Below are 12,862 nucleotides of genomic sequence, written 5' to 3'. Positions count from 1 at the left end.
CACACACACACACACACACACACACACACACACACACACACACACACTGGTTAAATACCTTCATAAGAGCCAAGAATCTGTCCAAAATATTGACAGCCAGGACAAAAGTTTCAGTGCAAGATCCAAAAAAGTTGGTTAAACTCCTTAAATCTTCTACTTTGGCATTTCTCAATCTTGGACACAAAGTGTTATCATCCTGAAATAAAAACCAAGAGCCAAAGTTATGACTTTCTTAGAACTAGATAAATACACACAATTAGATTCAAATAGAGTAATTTTTTCCCTTAACCTTTAAGAATATGGGGGGAAAGAGTGGAATCATTTAATGCTACAAACCTTTTCAGGTACAAAATATGTATACATATCACTGCTTTTTTAAAACCTACATTACAGAAGAGCTTCAGAAAACTGTTGTCACTTCCAGGGGTTATAGCAAATATAACTCCCTTGTAATGGAGATAATTAGATTTTTGTTTTTTCTAATAAAGGAAAGGCCCTACTATGAAGTATTTCACGGGCAAAGGTTATTTCCACAACGGAACTACTCAATTCCGACGTAAGAGTCTCCCCCCCACCCCAGAAGCTGCAGGTTGGAGGTACCACATTTGAAGAAACACTTCTCGAGGGTTAGTATCACTCTCGTGCATAATATTGTAAGATTTATCTTAGTACTCTAGAAAGACAAAATTTTATCTTAAGAAAATTTGCAGCCTTTAATCTTGATTCAACTTAAAAGTTATCCTTTTCCAAGCCCTATCAGCTGTTTGAGCAAGACATCTTTTCTGGGAGCTTACCTCCGGTGTAGCCTCGATCAAGCTCAGCCCTTTTTCTCGAGGTTGGAATCTCTGTTCCTGTTCTAAATAGAGGTTCAACAATCCGAAGAGCTGGACCCCTTCACGACCCGCCAAATACTCTGCCCCTAAATCCTTCATCTGCAGCAAAGACACCACCCACAGTTAGAGTAGGTATCCTGGGGAGGGGGTGGGGAGTGGGCAAAAAAAGAGCTGGGGTCAATACCTCAAGCTAGAGACGCCCCAGCACACCCTGGGTAGGAGCGGATGAGGGGATCAGTCACGTCCTCCAGAACCCCGGCGCAATCCTCCCCCACCGCCAGGGAGGTGTGGCAGGAGGAGGGGCCGCGCTGTCGTCCGCCGGCCAGCGCTGGGTCAGACCCGCCAGCCCCAGCCTCCCGGAGGTTTCACAAACCGGAAACTGCCCTGGGGCGGCAGTGTCCGTCCGCCCTACCTGAAGCCGTGGGGGAGGAGGGGCTTCTGCCCGCGGAAAGCACCCGGGGCACCTAAGGCAGCGGGTCTTGGGAGTGGGCGCTTTACACAATAAGGGGGAGGGGAAAGAAAGTCTCGCGACTGAACAAAGAACCGGGGGGAGGAGACTCCCGAGCCCCGCCTCTCCCGGGGAGCCCAGCTCCTGAAGCCCCTCTCGCTGGAGTTCAGTCCCCAAGCTTTCTCATCCGCTTCGGCAGCGCCTATCCCCATTCCACCCGAGTGGCAAGACCCCGATCCGTGAGAGCGGTGGGGTGGCGTGGCCCACCCAGTCGGGGGACAGAAGTCCAGCCCACCCCATGCCTGGACATCACCCGTCCATCCACTGATCCCAGGTTCCTCAACCGTGCTGAGCCCTGGGGCTGTCAATCCAGGAAGCACCACCCCAGCGAGCCCCCGTGACAAAATGGGGGTGGGTTGCAACTAAAGAATTGTCTTCAGCCTCCTCGACTCACCACTCCTCCTTCCAACATCTTTCCGTCTTCAGTGCTCACTCCCCCGGGGCAGGGCTGAGGGCAGGACCGGAGTCGCTCCGGGGCCGATTGGGTACTCCCACATCCCCCTACCACGTCCCAACCACAAACAAAGAAACCCCGCGAGCCCGGGCGAGCCCACTCACCGTGCCGGAGAGGAGCCTCAACCGGCCCGCGTCGTCACGGTCCGGTGAGGACTGGGCACGGCAGGGGCGTCCGAACCTGTCTCCGGAGGTCGGGGACCCGCCGCCTCAGCGGTGCCCCCGGACCGGCATCGGACCCTTCCCCCCCACTGCCACCTCCGCCTCGGCCTCACAGCCGGAGCTTCATCCCGCTACCCGTGCGCCCACCCTCCGGCTGGGGCGCAGTGCCGGCCCTTCTAACCCTGGCCCTTTGCGGGCACCGCCGCCTCCACAGCGGAGGCCGAACCAAACCCCTTGTTTTTGTTTTGAGTTTTCGACGCCCCCAAGGGGGCGGGGCACGTGACTCCCCGCGGAGGGATCCGCGGCTACCGCAAAAGACTTTGAAAAAGAGTCCCACCCCATACTGCTGTCCCCAGCCGGATTTGTGCCCTCTTCAGCTCGGTTTTGCTTTGCCGAGCCATCCCTCCCTCTCGGTCCCTGGGCGGAGGGTGGAATCTGGGCGTCTGCTTTCCACGATTGATCCGGAGAGGGGAAAGACAGGGAGTGATAGGCTTGAGAGGCGGAAGGAGACGGTTTCTGGTCACATTGCACCTTTTAAAGGTCCCCATTTGTTTTGTTTTCGCTGTTTTGAAAAGTCCGCCCAAAGCAGCCAGCTCTCCGATTGGATACTGGTACAGAGATCAGAATGCTGAGCATCTGATGCACTCTAGAATCTGGATTGGCTAACTGATTAGCCTTTGAGTCCTCTGATTGGCTTTCGTCTTATCCGGAGCCTCTATCTTCCTTGGGGCCTTAGCAACTCTGGGGTCTGGATTGCGCATGCCTGATGGCTCCGGAGGAATTTATAAACCTTACCCGGGGGTCTAGTCCCTCCCACCCCCACCTCCACTCGTCTTGGGGGTATGCCACTCTACGCTCTTACCTTAGAAGAGCCGTAACAGCTAGAAAACATTTATTTGTTCTGCGGGTCCACTTTACGGTAATAGTCAATCAAGTTATTATAAAATTTTGGGGGTGTTTACTGAAATGTTTACAAGTAAAATGTTATCTCGCGTTCGCTTTAAAGTTTTTCCTACCAAGAGGAAAACAATAGAGATGATAAGTGAAACGAAATTGGGAAAACGTTAAGAGGTGATGAAGGTGGGAGATGGGTACAAGAGTGTTTAAGTATTCTTTTTACTTTGATGTGCCTTCAAATTTTTCCATGTACAAGAGGGGACTTAAAAAAACTTAATCTGTGTATGTGGATAAGGGCACATAAACTTTTAATCATTATAATATCATGCCTCCAGAGGTTGTCATTGTGCTGTTTTTTTTTTTTTTTTCAACCTTTTTTATTTATTTTTGGGACAGAGAGAGACAGAGCATGAACGGGGGAGGGGCAGAGAGAGAGGGAGACACAGAATCGGAAACAGGCTCCAGGCTCCGAGCCATCAGCCCAGAGCCTGACGCGGGGCTCGAACTCACGGACCGCGAGATCGTGACCTGGCTGAAGTCGGACGCTTAACCGACTGCGCCACCCAGGCGCCCCTGTGCTGTTGTTTTAATGAAGACTCCCAGAGGCTTCTTGGTCTCAGCCACCCATAAATTATAACTTATTGTCCATTATAATTAACGTTATTAAGAGGCCACACCTCTTATGGAGCAGAGCAAAAAGGCAAAACAAAGGGTGCCTTAGGCCAGAGAAACAAACCTGCACACAGAATGTCTTTGAGAGGTGTAAGAGACTCCCTTCTAACATTTATACTTTCTTCACTTTCTCTGTCAATTCCCAGCCACAGTCAGCCAAATACACAAATCAGTAAATAGTAGGTTCTTGAGTTCTCATCTAAGAAATCAGCCCTGAGGAACAGATTCTCTTTTCTGTTCATCTGCATGTTTTCTGTGAATTGTTTTATTACTTGTAGAATATGAGAAATCATACAACACTGCTTTAGAAGCAGATTTCTTTTCAGAGCAGCTAAGGAAGTTTAGAAATAGATCCCTATGCATATTAGAGGGGACTAGACACAAGAGTCTCCAGCACAAGAGCAACTGAGTGGAAGGGAAACTCAAAGAGCAAATCCTATTTTAGAAAAAAAACAAAATTACATTAACAGACTACTTTTAAATGATTTACAGACTGCATAATTTTGTGCAATGCCTGTGATCTTGTAAACACTATTAAAACTATTGTTTTTATTTGACATAAACTTTTTGCTGGAAATCTGTGCTGAAAAACATAAGTGAGGATATGTAACTAATATGGAAAATAAAGCTAAGATTAGAATTAAGTAGATAACAGCTCATTGCGGTATATAAGGAGGCTCCAGAGACAGAAAGCAGCTGGACAGAAAACATACACCTCAAGAGAAAGGAGAGTTTGTGGCCAAAACATGAAAACTTTTTTCAAGTAGGAGGGCAAAGATAGAAAAGGAACATAAAATAAGTGATGTGAAAGAGGAAATGTAAAATTATGTGGTAGAAGATTTTTTAAATAGAGATGGTATAAGGCAAAAGAAAGAGATCAAGAAATTGTACTTGACTTAGATCACTGTTATAAAGTTATACAAAATGTATACTATATGATATTTCAAAATTGGGTGTTTTTTTTTTTAATCTTTTATCAGGCAGCCTTTTGAATGATGAGCTGTTCTCTAAAAGTAAGACAAGAAAGCTTGGTAATCTGTGTTCAATTTCCTGCTCTCAGCAGGCTCTATTCAGTAAGGGAGAAAAGACTGATCAAATTGTCCAGTATGGAGCCCTTTACCCACCTCAATCCACTTACCTTTTTAAGATAAAGGAAATAGCAATCATCAAAAAATAGTGGACAGGTAGTTACATCATCCTCTTTTTCAAAACACCTCCTTTTAACAACGATGATATTCTGATAATGCAAGTTTTCTTTTGTTATGCTCATTTTTTTGGTTATTAATATGGCCTTTATTTTTTTATTTTAATTTTTAAATCTTTTTTTTTTTTTTTTTTTTTTTTTTTTTAGAGAGCAAGAGTGAGCATGTGCATGATAGGTGTGGGGGAAAGGGACAGAGGGAGAGAGAGAATCTTAAGCAGGCTCCATGCTTGGTGCAGAGCCTGATGCAGGGCTTGATCCCATCACCCTGGGATCAGAACCTGGGCAGAAACCAGGAGTGAGACGCTCTACCAACTGAGCCATCCAGGCGCCCAAAGCCTTTATTTTTTAATCTTTAAAATTTTTAAATAAGTTATTTTTGAGAGAGAGAGAGAGAGAGAGAGAGAGAGAGAAGGGATGGGGCAGAGAGAGGGAGAGAATCCAAACAGTATCCCTGCTATAGCACAGAACCCAATGTGGGGCTCAACCCCATCAACCATGAGATCAGGACCTGAGGTGGAATCACGAGTCAGACACTTAACAGACTGAGCCACCCATGTGTCCCAAATTTTTAAACTTTTTTAATGACAGACTTTCTCCAGGCTCCGTTTGTCTGCTCTTATCACTTAAGTTTACTTTCCTGCAGCTGTGGGTCTTATTTATTTAAAAGACATTTTCCTCTAGGTACCTTTCAGCTACCTTTCAGTGTTTCCTAAGCTTTCTTGGGGGCGACTTTCCTGCATTAGGCACGCATACAAAACGGAATCAGAAATCTGGCAGTTCCTGGGATGCCTGGGTGGCTCAATCTGTTAAGTGTCTGACTTGGGCTCAGGTCATGATCTCATGGTTCATGAGTTCGAGCCCTGTGTTGGGCTCTGTGCTGACAGTTCAGGAAAAAAAAAAAAAAGGAATCTGGCAGTCCCCAAAAAGGACTTTGAGGGGATTTATTTCATTACAAGATACTTGGTGTTCTACAGCACAGTGATAGGGGTGCAGTGTGATTGGGTAATAATCTGTCCCCAATAACCCCATGAAGGTCAGACAGGGAACTTGTCCTCAGTGACATCTGAGACTGTGAAACTAGAAAGTGGGCACAGAGCAGGAAATAAACAGCACACCCACAGAAACACAGCCTTCATTCAGCGAATCCTTGACTCTTGAGGAGTGTCTTTCAAACCACTCAGCACTTAAGCTTCTACCTTGGAAATAAAATAGAGTATTTCCACGCAGCTGCTGCACTGCTTCCCTTAGTGCTTTATACTTGGACTTTCCCTGAACTTTGTAAGGCATCAGAATCCCCATACAACTTTTCTGATAACATCTTTCTTCTTACAAATGGTAGTTTTAAACAATAAATCCTAACTTTTTATTTAACAGACATTTAATGAATATATACTAGATACCAGGCATAGTACTAGGCCTCAGGGATACAAAAATAGGTAAATAAAACACAGTCCCAGAATATGCCCAGAATATGCTGGTACATCCGAGGTGTAGGGCAAAAGCCCTAGCCGAGGGATCTGAATGCCTGACTTTGAGTCCCAGCTTTCTTTTTAAAAAAAAATTTTTAACGTTTATTTATTTTTTTAAATATTTTTTTATTTATTTTTGAGACAGAGAGAGACAGAGCATGAGCAGGGGGAGGGCAGAGAGAGAGGGAGACACAGAATCCAAAGCAGGCTCCAGGCTCCGAGCCGTCAGCACAGAGCCCAACGCGGGGCTGGAACTCACAGACTGTGAGATCATGACCTGAGCTGAAATCAGACGCTTAACCGACTGAGCCACCCAGGTGCCCCTAATGTTTATTTATTTTTAAGAGAGAGAGAGACAGAGTGTGAATGGGAGAGGGGCAGAGAGAGAAGGAAACACAGAATCTGAAGCAGGCCTCAGGTTCTGAGCTGTCAGCACAGAGCCTGATGCGGGGCTTGAACTGTGAGCTGGTGACCTGAGCCGAAGGCAAACGCTTAACTGACTGAGCCATCCAGGCACCCCCTTACTTAGTAGAAATAGCACCTTAAATACCTTGAATAATGTGAATTGTACTGAACCTTAACTTTGTAATCTGGAAAGAAAAATAGGGAGGAACAATCACCAGGGGTAGTTGTTTCCTCTTCATATGTAAAGAAACGTTTGTAAAGGCACTTTTACTATATCCACCTATGTATGCTGTCAGGACTTTCACAATGCTGTGACTTCTTGAGGGAAAAGAAGGGACCATCCCTAGCTTTGTCAAAGGAATCTAATAGCAAGCAGCCCTGAAAGGAAACAACTTCAGGATGGGGACTGGTAAAGCTGACATAATGCCACACTCCCTCTTCCACTCATGCACTATTTCTGGCTCTAAGCCTTGGCTAGTTTCTGTCATTTAGGTGTTTTGCAGACCCAAACCTCCTGTTTAGATTAACCTTGCTAGCAGAACCTGGAAAAGGGGACAGGAATGCTTTCTGGAGGGAAAGGAACAGGGAAAGCATAAACTAACCTGGGGTGCCATCTTGAAGTAATTCAGGTTTTCAACCAAGTGCTCATTTTTCTAAATCTGAACTTGAAGGAATGAGATGATTTTATATGCAGACAATTAATTCCTTTCTCCAAGCAATCAATAAATGAGTGAACATCTCATATATTCTGCCTTGTGACTTTTTCTCATAGACAAGCCCCCAAATCTGAAATTAGCGAATTCAACATTTACCATTTATTTACTATATATAGAACTTGTTGTTTTTGTTGTTGTCAATGTTGGAGCATGTTGTATCTTTTAGAGGGAGTGTTTATCCATGAGAGGGTTAGTGATATTCATAATACAGTTAATCCCCCAAAAGTGATGTGCTCAGCCTTGGAATTGTGGGACCTACCACACGGTAGAGACCTTCTGAAGAGACCTTTTGCCAGCCAGCCAGGTTGGGCCCTCCCAGTCCTACTATCCTGCAAGTGAGTCAGCCTTATAAGAACTATCTCTGGGGGCGCCTGGGTGGCTTGGTCGGTTAAGCGTCCGACTTTGGCTCAGGTCATGATCTCACGGTCCGTGGGTTCAAGCCCCGCGTCGGGCTCTGTGCTGACAGCTTGGAGCCTGGAGCCTGTTTCAGATTCTGTGTCTCCCTCTCTCTGTGACCCTCCCCCATTCATGCTCTGTCTCTCTCTGTCTCAAAAATAAATAAACGTTAAAAAAAAAAAAAAAATTAAAAAAAAAAAAAAATTAAAAAAAAAAAAAAAAAGAACTATCTCTGAAAAACCCTTGAACTCAATGCACATTTAACCTCAGTGTCCTGACTCATTACTTAGTGTCCAGAACTCTTTCTGTTACGCTAAAGTTAACTGAAATAAATGGAGTAGCTTTGACATGGCATGGAGAGATGGGTAAAGGAGCATGCAACCGATAATTTGGCAATTCTTGAAATCAGAGATGATTATCTCAAAATGGTATATCTGTCCCAAAGCAAATATATTTTAAGTGGTCCAGGCTGCATTCTGGGACATTGTACATTATTATTTACATAACACATTCTTCTTTTATGACTTGTTCCAAGAACCATAACCTAAGTCAGATATTTCCTGTCTTTTCTTGCCATCACAGCGCTCTGGGAAGTTGATACTGTCAGTAAAGAATCATTTAGGAGACATCTGTTGAATACATCATCTTAATGCTAAAGGAAGTTTTCATTTTCTGTGAAAGTAATTATCACTTATTTTAATCTCAGATGAAAAGGCAATTGACATTTAAGGTGATATGAATAAGTAATATAAGCTTAAATTTTGCTTTTGTTATTTTAAGGTGTCTTCAAAATGAAGGATTTTTTTTAATTTCTAAGAAGAAAGGTTGCATAATTTCAAAGATCCTCAGGTCTGCTTAATTACATATATTATTATGTTTTTTAACCACACTCTGAATAAGAAATTCTGTCTACATTCAAGAACAGAACTAACTTTTTTTTTTAATTTACATCCAAATTATGTAGCATATGGTGCAACAATGATTTCAGGAGTAGATTCCTTAATGCCCCTTACCCATTTAGCCCATACCCCCTCCCACAACCCCTTCAGTAGCCCTCTGTTTGTTTTCCATATTTAAGAGTCTCTTATGTTTTGTCCCTCGCCCTGTTTTTATATTTTTGCTTCCCTTCCCTTATGTTCATCTGAACAGAACTAAATTTTTAAGGAGGGGTTAAAGCTTTCCAATTTAGAGGAGTTCTCTCTAGGAAAAAAGAGTAGGATTAACAATACAAAATTAGATATGAGCGTGAATGTTTATTTAAGATGAAGCAAATCAAGAAAAATTGTAAATTTTTAAAAGCTGATATATGCTAACTGGCCCAGTTACTTATTGCTGTGCAGTGAATCGCCCTAAAACTTAATGGCTTAAAATAACGATAATCTTATTATTGTCACTCACAGTTCTCAGTTGGGCTGAGCTCAGTGATGCAGTCAGTCCTTTCTCAGGGTCCTTCATGAAGTTGCATTGAGATGGTGGTTGGGGCTGGAGCCATCTTGTGGCTTGCTCCCTCACATGTCCGGAGTGGGGGCTGACTGTGGGCTGGGCTGAGGCTGGTGGCCAGAATGCCTGCATGTGTGGCCTTTCTCTGTGGTCTTTTTACTTCCTCACAGCATGGTGACAGGCTTAAAGAAACCCAGGTGAACACTGCGCCTCCTTTTACAAACTGCCCCTGGCAATCCCATTGTTTCTATACTAGTTTCATACTGCTACTATAACAAATCACCATAAATTTAGTGACTCAAAACTACACAAATGTATTATTTTATAGTTCTGGGGGTCGAAAATTTGAAATGAGTCTCACTAGGCTCAAATCAAGGTGTTGGCAGAGCTGTGTTCCTTCTGGAGGCTTCTATGGAAGAAACATTTCCTTGCCTTTTCCAGCTTCTTAAGACCATCACATTCCTTGGCTTGTAGCCCCTTTCTTTATCTTCAAAGCCAGTATCCTAGAATCTTCAAATCCTTCTCAACTCTGACTCTTCTGCCTTCCTTTTCCCCTTTTGAAGATCTTTGTGACCTTTCTCATTCACAGTATGAGCTGTAAAACTTCAGGACATCATTGAAAACTAGCCATACTCATTAATTAGCTTCTCTGTTTCCTTATTGCAGAAACATATTTTGAGTTTTATGTTATCTGTGTCAACATCAATATTTTATATCAAATCAGCAATAATTTTTTTATTAATAAACTGCTTAATGCATGGTTATAAAACTCTTTGCCAAAGTTAATGGCTTCAAACTCTCCGATTACCTCTTCATAAGATGATAATATTGTAATATAATTTTCTATAGAATTTTGTAAAATTTAGTCTTTCCTCAAGCATGGCTTAAAAATTAAAATAAAAAAATTGTTGCTACCTTAAGATATTTCTTTCAGTTTTATGACTCATTAGGAATATCATAATACATGAAAAAAAATGGATAAAGTTTTTCTTAAATAAGACATCAATCCTAAAGTATAATATTTGCATGTTTCTAAGTTAAAAATAGTTAAAGTGGTATGTCCCCAGATCAACTTACCCTTAGCCAGATCCCAAAATACTGGTGGACACTCAAATACCTTTAAACACAGGAGAAAATGGTGCAGTGGAATTTGACATGGAGAGAGACAGCAGCCTTAACTGACTACAATTAAAATGTCTTCCTTTTGCAAAACTAAACAAAAAAGGGGGGGGGGGCTCTGCTAGACCCCCACCCCCCTGCCCCGAGACCTCAGGAAGAGCCTGTGCAAGTGAGGTCCTCTAAAGCGACACAATAAATCCACATCAGCTTCACAATAAATCCACACTTAGTAATCAATAATTAACTGTCAACCATTATACTAAGTGATTTATATGTATTGACATAATTTTAATGGCTGTAACACACATAGAGGCAGAAAAAGAGGTCCGGAGAGTTTACGTAACTTGATCCCACACCAGGTACTGGTGGATTCAGGTGGATTCAGTATGCACTAGCAGACTCCATGACCCACACTCCTTTTTTTTTTTTTTTTAAGAATTTTTTTAAAGTTTATTTATTTTGAGAGAGAGAGAGAGCCAGAGGCGAGGGGGCAGAGAGAAATGGAGAGAGAATCCAGCAGGCTCTGTACCACCAGTGCAGAGAGCCCCATGAGAGGCTTGAACTCATGAACCGTGAGATCATAACCTGAGCCAAAGTCAGCTGCTTAACTGACAGAGCCACCCAAGCGCCTCTATGACCTCACATTCTTAACCACTATTTTACATAGTGATTCTGGTATCAGGAAGAAGGAGCATAAAACTCCAAATTTGGACATAAGCTTGCTCCATTTAGTGCATTTCTTAAATTCATGTAAAATGCTTGCATTAGTAGTTTAGGTTAGCCTAAATCAAGGCAATTTAGATTTGGATGTTTTACTAAGAAAATTAATAAATTAGCCACCTGCATACTTGTGCAATGTGTTTTTCTTTTGTTGTTATTTTTTTCTTAAATAGCAAGACATCGGATTTTTCTCTGCCAAAGTAATCTGAAAAGAAGTTGTCCAGGGGTGCCTGGGTGACTCAGTTGATTAAGCATCCAACTCTTGGTTTCGGCTCAGGTCATGATCTCATGGTTCATGGGTTTGAACCCTCTGTAGGGTTCTGCACTAACAGAGTGGAGCCTGCTTGGGATTCTCTCTCTTCCTTTCTGTCTGCCCCTTCTCTCTCTCTCTCTCTCTCTCTCTCTCTCTCTCTCTCTCTCTCAAAATAAATAAATAAACTTAAGAAAAGAAAAGAAAAAAGAAATTGTCCAGATAGAGACCAGACCTACCTGGATTAACTCTTCCCTGGAATTTTGAATTAATGTGTTTCTAACAAAGAGGCCAATTGTTTGAGCACAATTTCACCACTCCAATCACAGGAAAGCCAATAAGGGAAGAAAAAAGAGGCACTTTCTCCTCTGCCTTTCTTTAGACATTGCAGGGAGATGTCTAAAGACTTAAAACATCATGTGAGAATGTCATATCAGTAGTTGGCAAATGTCCAAGCAATAGAGAGAAATTGCTGCTGTGTTCCTACTGGTCTTAATAAGGGGCTATTTTGCAGATATCTGGGCTGTTTTCCATCTTAGGATATGTAAATATTTTTTCTCTTTGTAACAGAAGATTGTAATCAGCAAATACTCTGATTGCCCTACCATGGTTAGTTGTACTCTCCTCAGAACCTTCATGAGGAAGTCAAGCTCTCTAATCATTCACTGCTAAAAATAGCAGTTTTGAGCCTTACTACCTGCGCTGGACAGAAGGAAGGTGGACCTGAGGAGGGGTAGCACAAATACTATGTGGAAGATACTTCTCTTGGCATGAACGCAGAGGTTACCAATTTACTGTGCTTATTGTGTTGTGCAATGTTAGTAAGTTTTTATGATGGACATAATATCTGATCTTCTATTTAAACACAATAGAAACTTATTGACTCATTCTGCATGAAGATTAGCCTCTAGAATATTCAGGTTTTTGTAGCCATGTGTTTTATAAATGCAGCCCACACTGCATTTTAAAATTGTTGCTGCTTCTTTGTTCAATTTAATAAACATTAACAGGGCAGCTGCTCTATAGGAGGCACAGTGGTAGAAATAAGAGATACAAAGTGGCTACGGTTAAACACTCCCCACAAGGAGCTCCCAGCCTAGTAAGGGAGAATCAAGTCTACAAACAACAATATTACTCTCTGATCTAGGACTGTGCCCAAAGTATAGCAAACAAGACCTGGGAACAAGTTGTATCAAGAGGGGGAAGGGAGATTAGGTAAATCCGTATATAGGACAGGATTATTGCTTGCTTCTAGAAAAGTTGCTTTTACTCTATGGCTCTATCTTCTCCATTCAACTCAGAATGTTGTATTTATTTTTAAAACTGAGCTGTTTCTGGGGCACCTGGGTGGCTCAGTCGGTTGAGCATCTGACTTTGGCTCAGGTCATGATCTCGCGGTCTGTGAGTTCGAGCCTCACGTCGGGCTCTGTGCTGACAGCTCAGAGCCTGGAGCCTGCTTTGGATTCTGTGTCTCCCTCTCTCTCTGCCCCTCCCCCACTCATGCTCTGTCTCTCTCTCTCTCTCTCTCTCTCTGTTGAAAATAAATAAACATTAAAAAAAAAAAAAAAAAAACTGAGCTGCTTCTGTCCTGAGAACAGATTAGGAGCATCTGAGTTTT

At 42.8% G+C, this 12,862-nt stretch overlaps 1 protein-coding gene across 4 annotated transcripts in view; it reads right to left on the bottom strand.

The window, feature by feature from the left end:
* Positions 1-2,205, bottom strand: part of CCNG2 (cyclin G2) — a 24,653-nt gene extending 22,448 nt beyond the window's left edge. For 2 of the 4 annotated variants that reach the window (XM_049630706.1, XM_049630702.1), the window contains exons 1-3: positions 1,900-2,205; positions 795-932; positions 59-196 (exon numbers count right to left, since the gene is read on the bottom strand). In XM_049630706.1, coding sequence (XP_049486663.1) covers positions 59-196; positions 795-932 — 276 coding nt within the window. In that variant the 5' untranslated portion in view covers positions 1,900-2,205. Of the gene's footprint in view, positions 1-58; positions 197-794; positions 971-1,017; positions 1,045-1,899 lie in introns of all 4 variants that reach the window. The other 2 variants (XM_049630703.1, XM_049630705.1) reach the window with 2 other exon arrangements.
* Between the last annotated feature and the right edge of the window lie 10,657 nt (positions 2,206-12,862).

This window comes from Panthera uncia, chromosome B1 (genome assembly GCF_023721935.1).
Source record: "Panthera uncia isolate 11264 chromosome B1, Puncia_PCG_1.0, whole genome shotgun sequence".
NCBI classification, from domain to species: Eukaryota; Metazoa; Chordata; class Mammalia; order Carnivora; family Felidae; genus Panthera; species Panthera uncia.
This window is presented reverse-complemented; position numbering and strand designations above follow the sequence as displayed.